Below are 19,209 nucleotides of genomic sequence, written 5' to 3'. Positions count from 1 at the left end.
TGTAATGTATTACACCTGGGAAACAGTAATCCCAAAATAACTTATTCACTTGGTGGAGTTCAACTAAACCCAGTACTGGAGGAAAGGGACTTGGGTGTTACGATACAGTCAGACATGAAATTCTCTGAGCATTGTAAACAGGTTGCAAGGAAGGCCCATGGTGTCCTATCAATGATCTAATCAAACTTTTGCAAGTAGAGATAGGGACGTGATAATCCCATTATATAAGGCTTTTGTTAGACCACACTTGGAGTACTGTGTTCAAGTATGGAGACTGCACCTAAAGAAAGACATTGAGCTTCTTGAAAGGGTGCAAAGACGGGTAACTTGCCTGGTGAGATGATCGGCAAAATGGCGTCCTTATGAAGAAAGACTTCGAATATGTGGGTTGCAGAGTTTGGAAACTAGACACCCTAGAGGAGATTTGATTGATGTGTTTAAGGCTCTGAGAGGTATCAATAAAATGAATGAGGACAAAATTTTCAAGATTATAAATGATGCTAGAACTAGGGGACATAAATTCAAGTTACAGGGGGAGATGTCTAGATTGGACTGCAGGAAGTTTTATTTTAGCCAGTGAGTTATAAATTGCTGGAATAAGTTGCCTAGATGGGTGGTAGAGGCTGACAGTTTGGGGAAATTCAAAGGTCATCTGGATAGTACCTTTGGGTGAGGAAAATGCATAGGATGATAAGTTTAATTTCCTTTTCTTTTATTAATTATTAGTTTTTTTTTTATCATTGTTTTATTTGCGTTTTTTTTTTTTTTTTTTTGGCTGGTGCAGCATAAGCCATAGGCTTTCTTGCACCATGCAGCCATTACTAATACTAATACATTGTAGAGTAGATATCTTTTAAGAACTCAAAAGGTGATATTGTTGTATACATTGGTACTAATGATATTGAGAGTTGGAGATCAGAGGACATACTTAAAAAATACCAGGCAGTTTTGGGGAAAAGTTGCGAGTTAGGATTGAATTTGAAAGTATCTGCAATTCTGCCGAGACATGATAAGAGGGACTATGTGTTGGAGAGCCTTGTCAATTAATCTGGCCCCTGGAGAGAATGTGCAAAGCTCATGGGGGTAGAATTTTTCTTAGCATGGTCTGTGCTTGTTAACAGGAGAGACTTTTTACAGGGATGGGATACACTTAAATAGAAGGGGTGCAAGAATATTTGCTGACACTATTGTGGTAGTGATAGGTGGAATAGGAAAACTTGCTAGCTTGGGTGTGGGGGGGAGAGATACACAGACTAATAGATTAACTATAGCCTTAGGTAGAGATGAAGGTGATTTTTGCACTTCTTCTATTGGAAAATGCGGCAGCTTGGAAAGAAAGTGTTGGGTATTTCAGACCCTGCTGTGGGTCGCCATGGAACAAGTGGATACGTGGTCTGTGTAAGGGTAACTAAGAGTAAGAACATGTGCATGTACACTAATACAAGGATCATTGTAAATAAACTTGATGAATTTGAAGTACTAATTAAGTCTTCAAATGCGGACATTGTAGGGATAGTAGAGACACGGTGTCACTTAGATGTAAATGATGCTGAATTTGAATATGGGGAGTAGAATGTATACAGATAGGACAGGATTAGTGGAGGAGTTTTGCTCTTAGTTAAGAAGTAGTGCATCCAGTCAACATAGTTCTAGACTATTCAGTTATTCAGCAAATTGAACAAAGCCCAAATTTTATCCCATTTTCTTATAAATCATGCTAACATAGAAGAACTCATAGTATACTTAAAGCATACTGGCCTATACGCATGTATATAATTCAATTTTTAGAATATATATGAAATAAACTATAAATGGACACAATTTGGCCAGAGTAGTCCTTGTGTCAATAAACTTAATACCAACAACCACAAAAACAGTTGACATGGATGACCGGTGCAATGTTAAGTCAGTCTGGTGTGATATAAGCACTGGGAAAACAAAATTGAGAATAGGAGTGTGCTATATGTCTAATGACTCTGATAAGTATTACAGCAAACAACTGTACAGAGAAATAGAGTGGGCTAGTAAATTAGAATGCCTTATAATGGAGGATTTTAACTTTCCACATGTTGATTGGAATTTGTGAGTTGGTCACTCTCACACTAGCAAGACTTTTGTAGATTTTTTGGATGCTGTTTTTTGCAGCTGCATGTAAGAGAGGCATCAAGAGGAAGCAATCCTCTTGATTTGGTTATCAGCAGTGATTATAGTGAATGCATTTAGAATCTGCAGATAAAAGATCTACTGGCTTCATCCATACTGTATATAAAATGGCCACACACAGAATTCATTGTGAATTTCCACTCTTAGTATCCTTCTTGTGTTAAAGAAATTGGTATTATCAGGAGTCTCACTCTGAGGATCCTCTATACCTGCTACCCACAAGATTTGGATCTGGTTGTCGGAAGAATTCTGAATAACAATAAGTATCTTTATTTCTTCAGCAAAATTTTACTAAAAATTATTTGAGTTTTCATTCTCCCCTCTCTCTCCGCATGTTACCTTCCCTATTAAACACTAGAAATTTTTGTGAATGGTTAAATAATATGTCATTAAATTGTATTTTCAAGAGAACAGAAACATTAGATCTGAGGAATTCTTCCCCCCCCCCATGCACATCTCCTCTTGAAAGGCTACAGTACATCATATGTGTGTGGCAAGGCACATGTAGGATAATCCTAATACCACCTTAATTAATGGCCTTAATTAGAACATTCCTGGAATGTTGGTATATCTGGAATGTTTACCAAATCGGTAAACATTCCAGATATACCAACAGAAGGTAACCAAATACCTAGTAACAGAGCATTCCAAACCGCTTCTGAAGGCTATACTCTAGTGCTAGATCAGCGGCAAGCAGCTAACTGTACTCTATAGTATAGATCACAAATGAATTCCATATAATAATTGAATGTATTAACCCTTTGGATGCACCAAATTCAAATCCATTAGTGGGCAATGATGAATTTTATATACCAGTCAGTTTATTTTTGGAAAAAAAATCAAAAAAATTGTTTAAAATCAGAAAACTTTGAAATGTTATTCTTAATCTGACATTATAATGTATAATAAGATTAAAAAGCACTATTAAAAAATAAAAAATTCTTGCAAAAAAAAATTAACATATTATTTGTTGGTTTTTGATAAACATGGTGTCATAAAGAGTTTTTTTACGGTTAGATTTTTCTGATTAAAAAATGATGCAGATTGAAAAGTAAATACCATATTATAGGAATATTAAAATTCACAATGATGTAACTAATATTCATTTAAATATTTAAGTTTTTTTATTTTTGGTGTACAAAATGCACCAGGGTAACAGTGAATGATTTAAATTTCAATTAAATAAATACAGCCAAACCTCAATTTAGTGCCACCATTTGTTTGCCACTGACATTAGAACTGTATCGGAGGTGGTACTAAATCGAGGTACTTCAAACAGTAAGAAATACATGTAGTAATTATTTTGGCATTAAGAAATTGAAGAATTTTGACATTATTTTCTCTAGAGATAAAAGGGAATATTGAAATTATTTGTGCATATGAACTATATAAAGATATATAATGCAGATAGAAAAATATTTAGGGATTACTTGGATACACAAAGTAAAGCTTAATAATAATTATGAGAAATAAAATTTACTTAATTTACAATAATTATATCTAGTATATTGAAAAAAATGTGAATTATGCATTACAGTATCTTACAATGTAAATAAAAATTAATTTTTTTTCAAATTACTTATACAGTTTTGCCTGAATTTTCTTTTTGTCATCAATTTTACTTATAGAAAAGTAACATTTGTAGTGAAACATATAGGATATTGTTTGATTACAGTCATTTTGTTTGTCGCAAAGCAAAGGAATTGCTTCAGACACTTCTATTGCATCAGCCGTTTCTATAAATATGGCACTGGATGGGTATATGCACTCGTTATCATCCTGTTTTGCAGAGGTGTAAGCATGGCTCCATATGTTCAGTTGACACCAAGAAAAAAAAAAAGTGTAGCTGTTGCTCTGTCCCAGGAAGGGCTTTCTATGTTTGCTACTGCTGATAAAATAGGCTGCCATCAGTCAACAGTATCCTGGGTGCTGAAATTAAAGCATAAAAACCAGTGATGGGAAGAGAAGACCTGGATCAGGCCATAAGAAAGTGACTACACCTTCCCAAGATCGATATTTGAAATGGCTATGCCCTTGTAATCGCCATGCTAGTGTTCCTGATCTAAAACTGGACTTTGAGATGGCCTCTGGTGTTGAAACAAGTGTACAAACTATCCAAAGACGGCTGTCGCAGTGTGGTCTGCATACCTGTCGCCCCAAGAAGAAGCTATGTTATCGTTATTATTTGGTTTTTAGGAGCATTAGCAACTAAGGCCATATTGCTCCGGGGATATGCGGTGGTCATTTCCTGACCTTTCCGCATCCTCCATATTTGGTGGGCACGGGCTCGAACCCCGGTCTAATCAAGAAGCGTGTACTACGCACTGCTGCTCCTGCCCACCTGGCTATGGAGGCACTCCAAGAAGAAGCCTTTGTTGACCCAACAAATGAGGAAGAAGCAACTTGCTTGGGCTAAAATGCATGTTTCATGGACAAAAGAGCAATGGGACACCATCATCTTTTTTGATTAATCGAAATTCAACCTGCGTGGCTCGGATAGGAAGTGATATGTGAGAAGACGAAAATCGGAGGCTTACCATCCTGACTGCATAACACCGACTGTAAAGTTCCCTGCTGGTCAGATGATCTGGGGATGCATAACAAGCAAAGGGGTGGGGCGAATTAAGTTTATTAGCAGAACAGTGAATGCAGAAACCTACACTGCTATCTTGAAGGAGTGCCTGAAACCCATTATTAGGGATCACCACACAGATGTCCAAAACTGCATTTTTCAACAGGACTCAGCACCTTGCCACACAGCAAAATTGGTAAGTTTTATGCTATTTAGATTTATTGATTAGAGTGTCTTCTTGTCTCACAAGGCTTGAAACATACTTACACCAATGTTTTCGCTCATATTTCTCCCTTTGCATTACAGTGTTGGACTGGCATGGCAACAGTCCAGATTTGAACCCTATTGAAAATTGCTGGTACATAATGTCTTCTAAAATTGCTCAGAAGTCAACAAGTAAGATTCAGCTGCAGGAGAGTATTGTAAGGATGTGGTACCACGAAATTGGGCAACCGTATATCCAAAAGTTAATTAACTCTATGCCAGATCGTTGCATGGCTGTACCTGCAGCTCGAGGAGGAACAATAAAATATTGAGGACTTATTTTGCTAATTTACAGTACATAATATTATTACAGGTGACCCCCATTTAATGTTGGTAATTGGTTCCGGAAAAACAGGGCACTAAGTGAATCCACGCTAAGCGAGCGCCGCATTCCCATAAGGTAACATATATATTTGTGAGTTGCGGTCTGTGCCACAGGATATTTCTTAATCAATAATAAACAGTAGGTTTTTTTTTTTTTTTTTTTTTTTGAGCATTAGTAACTAAGGCCATATTGCTCCGGGAATATGCGGTGGTCATTCCCTGACCTTTCCACATCCTCCGTATTTGATGGTGATGGGCTCGAACCCCGGTCTAATCAAGAAGCGTGTGCTACGCACTGCTGCTCCTTCCCACCTGGCTACGGAGGCACGCAATAAACAGTAGTGAAAAGATGCAGAAATGTCAATCAAAATATTTAATCAAATATTTGTACATATAAAATATTCTGCATTACATCATCAGCCATTTTCAATCCACTGCAGGATGAAGGCCTCTCCAGCAACTTTCCAGTTCCTTCTGTTTTGAGCACTGCATTACATACATATATAATTATGTGGTAACTACTTACGTATCAAAATTAAAATTAAAATTCCAATTAAAATCATGAATTTAATCGATATAAACTGATTTAATTTAATTGATGAATTTAATCATGATAATGTGTCGATTTTGGGTTGTACTTTGGCCCTCTTCCTGGTAAACTAAAAGGGGTTTTAATTTTAAATCCCCTGCAGCATTACCACCTAACAATAAAGTCAACCGATCCTTTGCCACTTTGAAACCTGGCATGTTTTTTACTTCTTTCAGTATGAAACTTCTTTTAGGCATTCATTTCCAAAAAAGTCCTGCTTCATCTATGTGAAAAACTTGTTGAGAAGTATAACACATAATATCCCTCTTCAATAATTTTAACAAGTTCTTTTTTGAAAGATTCGGCTCCTTGCGGCTTCTCTCTGGATTTTAAATCTATTCAACCAGCCCTTACTAGTTTTAAATGGTTCCACTTTTTTATTCTTTTTTTTTAGGTCATCATATAGGTTAACCTCTCCTTTTTTTTTTTTTTTTTTATAATATTTAACTTAACTGAATTGAGAATTGAATATTATCTTCAATAAAATTAATTAAAGTCTCTCCATTTCAGTTCTAATAGCCGGCCTAGCCCTAGTTGCTTGCAGTGGAACAGCTGTCTTTCCCGCTGCTAAAATTAATTCTTTATTTTTTATAATTGTTCTTACAGTTAAACCTGGCAGTCCTAAATTGTGGCACTCATCCACTTGTTGTTGACTGGAATCAATTCGCTGCAAAACGTCTAATTTAATTTTCAAATTTAGTCCTTTTCTTACATTTATAGTTTTCGTACTGCATACGGATGTTGTTGCTTTTTCATTCTTATCCGCCATTATTAACTCTTCGAAAATGTAACTGCGTTGGTTGCATTAATTATGATACAACGTTCAAGTAAACTGTCCACTATGTATGATGTCTAATACTGTACTGAGTGATGACTAGACTTCGGATAAATGCATATAACACAAACTATTACGAGCAATATACTTGATCATTTTTTTTAAAATGCTGATCTCAGAACTACATAATAAGTCATTGTACTGCAATTAAAATAGCATGCGAGAAAATTTCACTGAGCATGGGAAACATTTTAATGCTGTTTTGCTATTCATTTTCAAGCTATCGACTCCATCAAATGAAATGATTTCGTTAAATGTGCTAAAAATGCAATCTGTAAAAGAGAATTATAGTGATTTGTGACAGCGTTATAGTCAGATACGGGTTATAATATAAGAACAGCATTATAGCTAATCAGCGTAAAGCGAACCGCATTATAACAAGGGTCTGCTGTACGTCATTTCAGTTTGTACATGTAAATGCAATAAAATGTATGTTTGGTTGTCATGATTGCCATTTGCATGATTTTTCATATTTCCATTAATTTCACATTTTACCCTTTGGGAAGATATTTATGGCAGTTAGGTATATCAGGTGGAGTCTTTTTATTGGATTTCATTCACAGAGATATATATCCCATCTAATAAATGCATTTTGAACATTTCTGCAACCCACAATGCAGCGCAAAACACATTATTTGCAAAATTCACAAGTGATGCAGTTTTTTTGTCCACCACTATAGATGCACTCACAATTGGAAGGTCATCCGTGGCTATTTGCAGCTCCTGGATAGGATTATCTTCTATTTCATCTAAATGAATTTTTTTTATAAGCCCAATCTGGGTCCACCATTTACTTATTGTTTGTGGTGAAACCTCATCCCATGAAAGTTTGATCTTAAAAATGAGTGTCTTTCAATGACAGTTCAGGTGAATAATCATATACAAGTCAGGTGAATAATCATATAAAGGCACATTGTGTGTATATATATATACACATTGAATATATATGTATATATATATACATATATGTATATGTATATGTATATGTATATGTATATATGTATATATACATATATACTATATGTATATATATATATGTATATATATATATACATATGTATATATATATCCTGTTATATGTATATATATATATACATATAACAGGTGCATGTATACTTGCATGTCCTACACTCTTTATTTTTATTTCTCCGAAATTATTAGGGCAATCCGAGGACGTAGGAGAAACTATTTCTTATCTATACCACTATTTTTCGCCTTTGTGGAGTTCAGGTTCTATTTTTCCTACTCCTTTAGTTTTTCTTCTTACTATCTGCATGTTTCTCTTTGCGTTAATTTAATTTAATTATTTATTTTTACCGTATCCATCACATAGGGGGCACCACATATTATTTTGACGACTATTACATTATGTCCTAGATACGGTCAAATGTAGTATGTATTATATATTTAATCTTGTTTTAATCCTTAAATTACGTTCTCTGTCGGGTCAACGATGATTAATATATGCTTACATTTATATTTTACTTATATTTCTTACCTTTGATTCTAATATTTCAAAATTTTTCTTAATTAATTATCTTCATTCGATTTATTTATATTCGATTTATGTTCGGTCTATACTGGTTTATATTTGGTTTAGATTTAAATTACTTAGCATATATTGATCATCACAGAAACAGAGAACTTCTTGTCGTTTTTTGCCTTCATTCTGGGTGGTTGGCCCCAGTTGAAGTCATCTAGATTGTCGGTAAAAAGCGATAATAATAATTTTTTTTTTTTTTTTTTTTTTGCGTTTTCTTAAGTCCTTGATGGTATTCTTATTATTGGATTGATTTACTTTTTCTAATGATATTCTATATATATATATATATATGTGTGGCTTGTTTTGTTATTTGGTTTTTAGGAGCATTAGCAACTAAGGCCATATTGCTCCGGGGATATGCAGTGGTCATTCCCTGACCTTTCCGCATCCTCTGTATTTGGTGGGCACAGGCTCGAACCTGGGTCTAATCAAGAAGCGTGTGCTGCACACTGCTGCTCCTGCCCACCTGGCTACGGAGGCGCCATATGTATATATATATATACAATGTGCCTTTCAAGTACAATTCAGGTGATATTAGGGAGCATTAATTATTTTTGATGCTCTCCACTACCTTCTTCACATGACGTTGCCTATAATGTGCTTTAAAACTCTTAATAATTCCAGCATAAAGAGACTGTAGGAAACCTGTGCTAACCTCCTTATTGCACAGGTTTCCTACAGCACAGGAACTCAATCGCAACATTACTAAGATCCGCTGCTTTGTGGCAAGGAGCATTACCTAAGAGCAAAATCACATTGTAGTTTTTAATTCTCGTTTCCTTATTGAAAGTTTGCAGCCATTCACAAAATTACATCTTCATATACTTATGCAAATGATCATACAACTTCAGATAACAAAAGCAAAGCACAGTTGTAATAATTTATTCATTAGAAGAGTAATGCAGGTAAACTGTTGTTTATCCTAAGCCATTTGTTTAAAAGATATTAGTAATATAGGTCAACCCAGGGCTAACGAGAATGGGAAACTGAGAACGAGGGTAGCCTTGTGTGGAGAAGTTTTTTATTGCTCCTGGAATAGAGACTTTTTACTGTTTTATTAGCTTAAATTGGCATATTAACTTATTTTCTAGAGTAGCTTTATATTCCTAGTTACGATACTTAGTTTAAAGTTTAACTTGGATAGAGATTTTGTAGGTATTACTTAGTATCGGTAAGGGTATCAAATCCACATGTTACAAGTTGCAGCTCCGCTGAATGAGACGTTTTTTAGCCATATTTAGCCGCTTTATTGACCAATTGTTATATCAAATTATTTTCTATAAGTAGCTTACAGACCTAGTCAGGATCCTTAGTTTATTCTGAATTGAGACAGCGAGATTTGGAAGTTAATTAATACTTAAGTGTCCGTAGATTTACCGTTCGTAACTTCCCGCCATTGTTATACGATACAACGTTATATCCCGAACTAGATAGCGTAAGCTTAGTATAGTATAGTATATAGTATAATATTGTCAATCAATCAGTAAAATCTATTGATCTTGTTAAACTATCATTGTCAATTAAATTGTACTTTTTAACTAAATATATATAGCGACTTATATTACAAATGCAACATAATTAATTAATACATAACTTGATACGGAAGTTATATAAACGGAACTCGTAGATAATACTTGATACTGAAAAATATATATAGTGTTATAACTGTGTTGGGATACAAGTTTAGGGTTATAATTTTGTACTGAAATTGAAATTTTATTGAAATTAAATGAAATCATGACTCAGACCAGAGCAGCAAAGCTAATGGGAATGCTGTGGCTCAGGGCAGAACTGATGGGGGCAGTTGCCCTCTGAATCACAGCCTTTTAAAATACACTGCTTGCATGATGTTTGTGGAGCAATCGGGTACGGGACATGATATTGCCATGGGGGATGTCTTTGTGTGTGTGTGTGTGCGCGATGTAAGGAGTGTAAGGAAATCAGGTGACAACTCAGCGTTGTTATCGGCCTATATGAGAGCTTGAAGGACAGGGTGGATGCCCTCGAAGGATCTAAATTGAGGGCCCATCAAGCTCTCAGCTGCCCACATCAATGCCGGAGCATGCACTTGGTCATCATGCAACACAGCGGCAACCCCCAAAGCAGAATGCGTTGGTCCCACAGGAACTAGTTGTTGGTGACTCTGCTGTCAGGGAAACGGGGAACATGCTTTGTAAAAAGGATAGGTGGAACAGGACCAGGGTATGTCTGCCAGGGGCAAAGATTGATGACATTGTAGAGCGGATATCATCTTTTAAGGGCACAAAAGGTGATATAGTTGTACACGTTGGCACTAATGATATTAAGAGTAGGAGACCGGCAGAATTACTTAACAAGTACGGATCACTGTTGAAAAAAAGCAAGCTGTGAATTAGGGTTGAATTTGAAAATGTCTGCAATTCTGCCCAGACACGATAAGAGGGAGTATATGATAAGAGCCTTGTGGATCAATTCGGCCCTGGAAAGATTGAGAAAGGCTCAAGGGGTAGAATTTTTTTCAGCCTGATCTGTACTTGTTAACAGGAGAAACTGCTTCTACAGGGATGGGGGTACACTTAAATATAAAGGGTGCAAGAATATTTGCTGATGCTATCGAGGCAGTGTTAGGTGGGTCGGAAAACTGCTAGCTTAGGGGGATACAAGGACTAATAGATTAACAGTAGCCACTGGCAGAGGTGAAAGTAATTCTTGCACTGCTTCTATTGGAATGAGCAGCAGCTCATTCCAATAGAAGCAGTGTTTATCCTCAACTCTCAGAATGAGAGTTGAGGATAAACACAAAACTGGAAAACAAGATGCAGAATATTTCAGAGACTGCTGGGAGTCATTGCAGTACAAGTAAACACATGGGTTGTGTTAGGGTAGCTAAGAATAGGAACAGGTGCATGTATACTTGCGTGTACACCAATGCTAGGAGTTTGGTAAATAAATTTGATGAATTTGAGGTATTGCTCAAAACATCAAAGGCAGATATTGTTGGAATATATCAGAGACATGGTGTAACAGATATAAGGAATGCAGAACTGGAATTTGGGGAGTACAATGTGTACAGATAGAATAGATAGGATAGGAAGAGAGGAGGGGTTATGCTATTAGTTAAGAAACACATAAAATCCAAGGAAGTGAAGCCAGTCGACATCGCTGGACAGTGCAGTGTCGAGTCAGTTTGGTGTGACATAAGCATTGGGAGATCAAAATTGAGAGTAGGAGTGTGCTATAGGCCTAATGACTCTGTTGAGTATAATAAGAAACTGTACAGAGAAATACAGTGGGCTAGTAAATCAGAGTCTTATAATGGGAGATTTTAATATCCCAAATATTAACTGGAATTCGTGGATTGGTCACTCACACACTGGCAAGACTTTTGTGGATTTATTGGAGGATTATTTTCTACATCAGCATGTTTGAGAGGCAACTAGAGGGAGTAATACTCTTGATCTGATTATAAGTAGTGATTCTTCATTTGCTAAGAATCTGCAGATAAAGGAACCACTAGGTGGCAGTGATCACAGTGTGCTGAGTTGGGATTTACTCAAAGAGGTAACTACCAGCAGGGGTAAAGGGAAGGGTTTTTGCTTTCGTAAAGGCAACTACGATGGTCTGAGACAGTATTTAAATTCTATACAGTGGGACCAACTGATGATGTTACCAACAGCAAATTCAAAATGGGAGGCATTCAAAGAACTTATCTTGGAAGCTACTAGGCTTTACATACCAACTAAGAAGTATTGTTCAAGGTTTAGGCCTAAATGTATGTCAGATGAACTAATGAGACATATGGCAGAGAAGAAAAATGCATGGGATACATATAAATTAATGGGTGACGTGGAAACCTATGATAGACATAAGCTGGTCTGTAACCAAGTCACAAAGGAGATTAGGCAGATTATGAGAAATCCTTTGCAAAGGATGCAAAGAAAAATAGAAAAGAGTTCTTTACCTATGTAAACTCAAGAAGAAAAGGGATGAATCAGATTGGTCCACTGGATATTGATCGTTCAACAGTTGAGGATCCTACTCAGGTGGCAAACAAACTAAACAAGTATTTTGCATCTACATTCACACATGAGGAGTTATTCAGGAAGGGGAATGGCAGAGGTGAAGTAAACTCTGGCACTACATTTTTCAAAAATAAATAATCTCATTTCTAATGATCGAATTAAATTTCAAACCATAACAAGACCAAGAGCTAGATGATTTTGTAATAACTGAGAGGAAATTGGAGGAGAAATTGTTGTGGATAAACATAAAAAAGGCACCTGGGGTGGTTGGATTCTCTCCAGTTATATTAAAGGAGGCAGCAAATGAAGTAAGCAAACCCTTAGCCATAATTATGAGAGCTTCTTTGGACTCAGGGGAGGTACACATAGACTGGAGATGTGCAAATGTGACCCCAGTTCACAAAGGAGGATCAAAGGCTACACAAGTAATTATAGACTTGTGGGTTTAACTTCTGTTCCAGGAAAATTAATGGAGGCACTGGTTAAAGAAGCACTGCAGGATCATCTAGACAAGACTTCAGTGATATCTCGGACACAGCATGATTTTGTTTAGGGGAAGTCTAGCCTGACCAATTTGATTGGATACTATGATCACAAAAGAACTGGATGCAGGGAATAACTTTATTTATTTGGATATGATATATCCAAATATATTATATATTTGGATCTTAGAAAAGCTTTTGATACTGTTGCACATGGAAGACTGCTGCAAAAATTGGAGCAGTGTGGCATTGGAGGCAAATCTGATATTGATAAAGGGATTGTTGAGGGGGAGAAGACAGAGAGTGGTAATCTATGGACACTGCTCATCATGGACTAATGTTATTAGTGGAGTTCCTCAGGGTTTAGTGTTGGGTCCATTATTGTTTTCTGTATTTATAAATGATATTGATGATGGTATATCAAGCTTAATGTCCAAGTTTGCAGACGATACAAAGGTTGGCAGAGTTGTTAAGGACACTACTGATACTATGCTGCTGCAACAGGATCTGGAAAGGTTGAGCAGATGGGCTGAGAAGTGGCAAATGAAGTTTAACATTGACAAATGTAAAGTACTACATATGGGAAACAGCAATCCCAGAGCAGTGTATCAATTCTGTGGTACTACACTGACAGTGGTAGAGAATGAAAAGGACCTGGGAGTAATTGTGCAGGCAGATATGAAGTTCTCTGAGCAGTGCAGATGGGCTGCGAGAGTAGCTCATGGTGTCTTGTCAATGATATACAGGGAAAAGGAGGTGATTATTCCGTTCTATAAGGCAATGGTTAGGCCACACCTTGAGTGCTGTATACAGGTCTGGAGGCCTCATTTCAAGAAGGATGTAGAGCTGCTGGAACGAGTACAGAGAAGGGCAACAATATTAGTGAATGGAACGAAGGGTTGCTCTTACGAAGAAAGGCTTAAGTTTTGCAAATTACAGTGTCTGGAGACTAGGCACCAGCGAGGTGATCTGATAGAGGTGTATAAAGCTTTGAGTGGTTTGAGCATACTCAATGCGGATGGGATTCTTCCTCTTGCTCAAAATAATCACCTGAGAGGGCATAAATTCAGATTGAGGAAAGACAGAAGTAGGATAGATATGTGGAAATTTGTCTTTAGCCAGTGGGTAGTTGGTTGTTGGAACAGACTTCTATCCCTTGTTGTGGAAGTTGATAGCCTAAATAAATTTAAGGCTCAGCTGGACAGGTATTTTGAACAAACGGAGGGGTGAAATGGAAGCGTTTTTTTTTTTTTTTTTTTTTTGCTGATGCTGCATAAGATTGCTTTCTTGCATCATAATCCTCTACTAATGCTAATGCTGTCATCACTAATTGAGCATTTGTGGTCAATTGGTGATGAGAGCACATATTTGTTAATCTGAGTCATTTATGATCTCATGACAGACTACTAGCCTTGAAGCAGCTGTCACAGTGGTACTTCATATTTTAAAGGAATGGCAGATTAGCATTTTGCTGACACTATTTGTTTAAAACATTTTAAGGTTAACCACTAGATAATGGTATTGTTTGTAATGTAGGTATAAGCCTATCTTAGCAGCTGCTTTTCGGCTGATTTCCCTGGACGCAACTCAAAGATATATAGTTTTCAAAATATTCTATGTTTTGTTTCGAAAATAATGCCATAACGTTTGCTAGTTAGTCATGTACCACATCTCTGTACCGTATGTGGTACATTACATGCCACATTTTAAAACTTGTAATGAATATGCATATATGACCACCCCTATTTCCTTTCTTGTGTGTGACAGGTCAACTTTTATGAACATATCGGAAAAATAAATTGGGGTTGAGTATGGTTTATAGGTAGCAAAAGAATTGTTTTGATTTTATTCACCTTGATACCCCTTTAATAAAGCATATCTTTCTAAGATATTCTTTCTGATTTCCCTCATTTAGCTTTCAATTGCTCATTTGTCTTGATATATGGTTAAATGTAACTATATGTTTAATTAAAATATAGGTTCATTGGTAAATCTGAAATTTAAAGTGTTTTTATGTATTTCTGATTTCCTTTTTTCTTTTTAGGAATTATGAAAATTGAAGATTTAAAGCAGTTATTTAAAGGTCAGAACAGACCAGATGTTCCTAGCTATATATTGAATCTTCTTAATAAGTTTGAAGTGGGTTTAACTTGGGATAATCGTTCACTGCTTTTACCTTCTTTGTTGCCATCAGAAGATCAACTGCAAACTGGAATTTCTGGATGCAACATTACGGTAATATCCTGTAATAATTAATATCCTGTTATAAAATTCTAGTTTTATAACAGGATATTAATTTGTCTTATTGAACTAAGTTAAATGATTAGGAGAGGTGCTCATTTCTCTCATATCGCAAGATTATTATATATAGTATGGGACCCCATATTCGGAATCTGAAATAAGAAAGGTTTGACAATAACAGTTTTTTTTTAATTTATTTTTTTATATGCATGGTGTTTCGAAATTATGTATACACACTTTAAAAATTTATATTTAATGAACAATATGCACCAATTTAATTTTCTTAAACTCATTTTGTAGCCTAAAAATTGACTATTTTTTTACAATAATTTAATTTTTGTTTTATTTTATAGATACCTCTAAAATGGAGAGTACCCAATTAAGTTTTGAAGAAAGAAAGGCTATTATAAAATGGTATTGGAAATATGAAAATATTTGTGAAGTTCAGCATGCTTGAAAATCACAAAATGGAACAAAAGGCCCACATGTTTAACAGTTACTTGTTTGCAAGATAAATTTGAGGAGCATGGAACCATTCAGAATATCAATAACTTAGCATGTGGCAGGAAGAGGACATCAAGAAGTAATGAAAACATTGAAGCTGTAAGAAATACAATCTTGTGTGAAACAATAAGAGTAAAGTTTTATTGTTGTAAAAAAAAATAATAATGTTTTTTGTCTTTAAAGTATCAAAAAAAATTTACATTTGTATATATTGTTCATTAAATATAAATTTTTAAAGTGTGTATACATTATTTAGAAACATCCTGTATGTATTCTGCCCACCTGCCTATCCAAACATGGTAGACTTACAATCATTTTATCATGAAATTTTAATAGCTGATAAGTTATTCAATAAATGATGTTTTTTTTTTATTTACTAAAGGAGTAACTACATTCAACAAATGTGCAAATTATTAAATTTTATTTGTCAACCTGCTCATTCTCCCACCCAGTCCACGGCCCTTTCTTTATGATTTCTAGTAGCTTACTGCTGGATTATGGTGAAGGTTCGTTCTGTCATAAATGGTTCAACATTTATGACCATGTGTTATGACCATGTTTCACACAAATTTTGTGATCCACTGCACTTGTGAATAATGGCAAAGTGATGCACTGAATTTTTACAATCAGTATAAGAGGAAGAAGAGCGCCTCCGTAGACAGGTGGGCAGGAACAGCAGTGCGTAGCACACGCTTCTTAATTAGACCGGGGTTCGAGCCCGTGACCACTAAATACGGAGGATGCGGAAAGGTCACGGAATGACCACAGCATATCCCTGGAGCAATATGGCCTTAGTTCCTAATGCTCCTAAAAACCAAATAACAACAACATAAGAGGAAGATTTCAACCTTCTGTTTCTCTATCATCCCCTATTTTTAAAATTCTTTTCTGGTGATAAAACCAGAAAATGAGAGAGAAATTTTATAACAAATGACATACCTATTAAACACACTGCCACCTCAATATACTATGCCTTATTATACCAAAGTTTCAGATATAATGCCAGTGTGGTCATTTCCCCCAAAGAGGAATATAAAAAATAATGCAGTTTATGGCAGACACAAAAAATTAACAGTAGACACTGACAAAAACAAACTCCTTTACCTCAAGTAGGAAGAACCAGTTAATGCAGTGGTTTCCAAATGTGAACCATTGACCTACTGTATTCCCTTCTGTGGTATATTCTCAAAACTAGACAATTAAATTTTTATAAATAACAAGACTTATCCCAGAGTAATTACTGTGGACATTCAATTTTACCCTTATCTGGCATCAATTACAGATGCAGTTTAAAAAAAAAATATGGTGTGGTTCATCACTGACGGCAGTATTGCACACAGGAAAACTCACAAACCCTAAACATTTTTCTCTGAGAGGAGAAATGAAAATGAGCTATCTGTTGTGATATGTTTGGTTATAAATTTTTGTAAACAACAGCATATTACATCTTACATCCTTCCTTTTCAAAGCTATGAGATGACATGTAGAATGGAAAAAATTGCAAAAGGCATAATGGAAAATGTGCCCTGGAATTAATTGCATACTTGTTACTTGTTAGACAAAAACCAAGTTTTTTTTTTTATACATAGTCTTATAGTTATTGTTACGCTGGTTATTTTTTTTTTTTTAAATTTAGATAAAAGAATTTTTGTAGATTACTACTTAATATACGTAAAACCGTTATTTCATTCGAATCTTGCAGCCATTGTTTTTGTATAGAGTAGTAGGGAATTCACATTTTTAATTGTGGTAACTATGCAGCTCTAACGTATAATTATATAGCGTAATACACATCACTACATTTAGGATTCTATTAGATAGCGTAGTATTGACAATTAATTAATTAAATTTGTTGATCTTATTAATTTAAAAATCATGCCCTAGACTAGAGCAGCAAAGCAACGGGCAAAAAGTGGCAGGAGTGCTGTGACTCGGAGGAGAACTGAAGGGGGGGGGGCAATTCTCCAACGCATCACAGCCTAAAAAAAATGTGCAACTTGTGAAATGTTTGCCGAACTCTCTGGAACAGAACATGATCTAGCCAAGGAAGATGATGTCTTTGTGTGTGCCAGGTGCAGAGAGGGTCTAGAAATTAGGCGTCAACTCAGCATTCTACTAGGCGTCTATGAGAGCTTGAGGTGTAGGGTAGATGCCCTCGAAGAAATTAATACGAGGGGCCCGTCAAGCTCTCATCTGCCCAACTCAACGCCAGAGCTCACTCCTAGGCATCAGGCAGCAATCTCCAAGGCAGAATGCGCTAGTCCCAAAGGAACTAGTTATTTTTGGTGACTCTATTGTCAGGGAGACGGAGAATATATTGTGTAAAAAGATAGATGGAACAGGACCAGGGTATGTCTACCAGGGGCAAAAGTTGATGACGTTGTAAAGCATATGTCATCTTTTAAGGGCACAAAAGGTGATATTGTTGTACACGTTGGCACCAATGACATTAAGAGTAGGAGATCTACAGATTTACTTAACAAGTACAGGTCAATGTTGTAAAAAAGTTGTGAATTAGGGTTAAATTTGAAAGTGTCTGCAATTCTGCTGAGACACGATAGGAGGGAGTACATGATGAGAGCCTTGTCAATCAATTCGGCCCTGGAGGAAATGTGCAAGGCTCAAGGGGTAAAATTTTTTTCAGCCTGGTCTGTGTTTGTTAACAAGAGAGACTGCTTCTCCAGGGATGGGATACACTTAAATAGAAAGGGTGCAAGAATATTTGTTGATGCTATTGAGGCAGTGTTAGGTGGGTCGGAAAACTGCTAGCTTGGGGGGGATTCACAGACTAAAAGGTTAAAAGTAGCCACAGGCAGAGGTGAAGGTGAAAGAATATTTGCTGATGCTATCGAGGCAGTGTTAGGTGGGTCGGAAAACTGCTAGCTTGGGAGGAGACAAAGACCAATAGATTGACATTAGCCACTGGCAGAGGTGAAAGAGATTCTTGCACTGCTTCTATTAGAATGAGCAGAAACCAGAAAAACAAGATGCATGGTATTTCAGAGACTGCTGGGAGCCATTGCGGTACAAGTAAACACATGGGTTGTGTTAGGGTAGCTAAGAATAGAAACAGGTGCAGGTATACTTGCGTGTACACCAATGCTAGGAGTTTAGTAAATAAATTTGATGAATTTGAGGTATTGCTCAAAACATAGAAGGCAGATATTGTTGGGATATCAGAGACGTGGTGTCACACAGATATAAGGGATGCAGAACTGCAATTTGGGGAGTACAACGTCTACAGAAAGGATAGACAGGATAGGAAGGGGGGAGGGGTTATGCTATTAGTTAAGAAACACATAAAATCCAAGGAAGTGAAGCCAGTCGTCTTCGCTGGACAGTGCAGTGTCGAGTCAGTTTGGTGTGACATAAGCATTGGGAGATCAAAATTGAGAGTAGGAGTGTGCTATAGGCCTAATGACTCTGATGAGTATAATAAGGAACTGTACAGGGAAATAGAGTGGGCCAGTAAATCAGAGAGTCTTATAATGGGAGATTTTAATTTCCCATACATTGACTGGAATTTGGGGGCTGGTTACTCACACACTAGCAAGGCTTTTGTGGATTTATTGGATGATTGTTTTCTACATCAGCATGTTCGGGAGGCAACTAGAGGGAGTAATACTCTTGATTTGATTATCAGCAGTGATTCTTCATGCATTAAGAATGTGCAGATAAATGAACCACTAGG

The 19,209-nt window shown here is 36.3% G+C and overlaps 1 protein-coding gene across 1 annotated transcript in view; it reads left to right on the top strand.

Annotated features, from left to right (window-relative positions):
• The window catches only part of LOC150091432 (leucine-rich repeat serine/threonine-protein kinase 1-like), a 595,643-nt gene that overhangs the window by 385,807 nt on the left and 190,627 nt on the right, over positions 1 to 19,209 (top strand). Inside the window, exon 19 of the mRNA XM_090390319.1 lies at positions 14,818 to 15,008. Coding sequence (XP_090246445.1) covers positions 14,818 to 15,008 — 191 coding nt within the window. The remainder of the gene's footprint in view (positions 1 to 14,817; positions 15,009 to 19,209) is intronic.

Source organism: Mastigoproctus giganteus, chromosome 1 (assembly GCF_048544385.1).
Source record: "Mastigoproctus giganteus isolate SK-2022 chromosome 1, ASM4854438v1, whole genome shotgun sequence".
Taxonomy (NCBI): Eukaryota; Metazoa; Arthropoda; class Arachnida; order Uropygi; family Thelyphonidae; genus Mastigoproctus; species Mastigoproctus giganteus.
The sequence above is the reverse complement of the archived record's forward strand: the minus strand, read 5'-3'. Positions and strand labels throughout refer to the sequence as shown.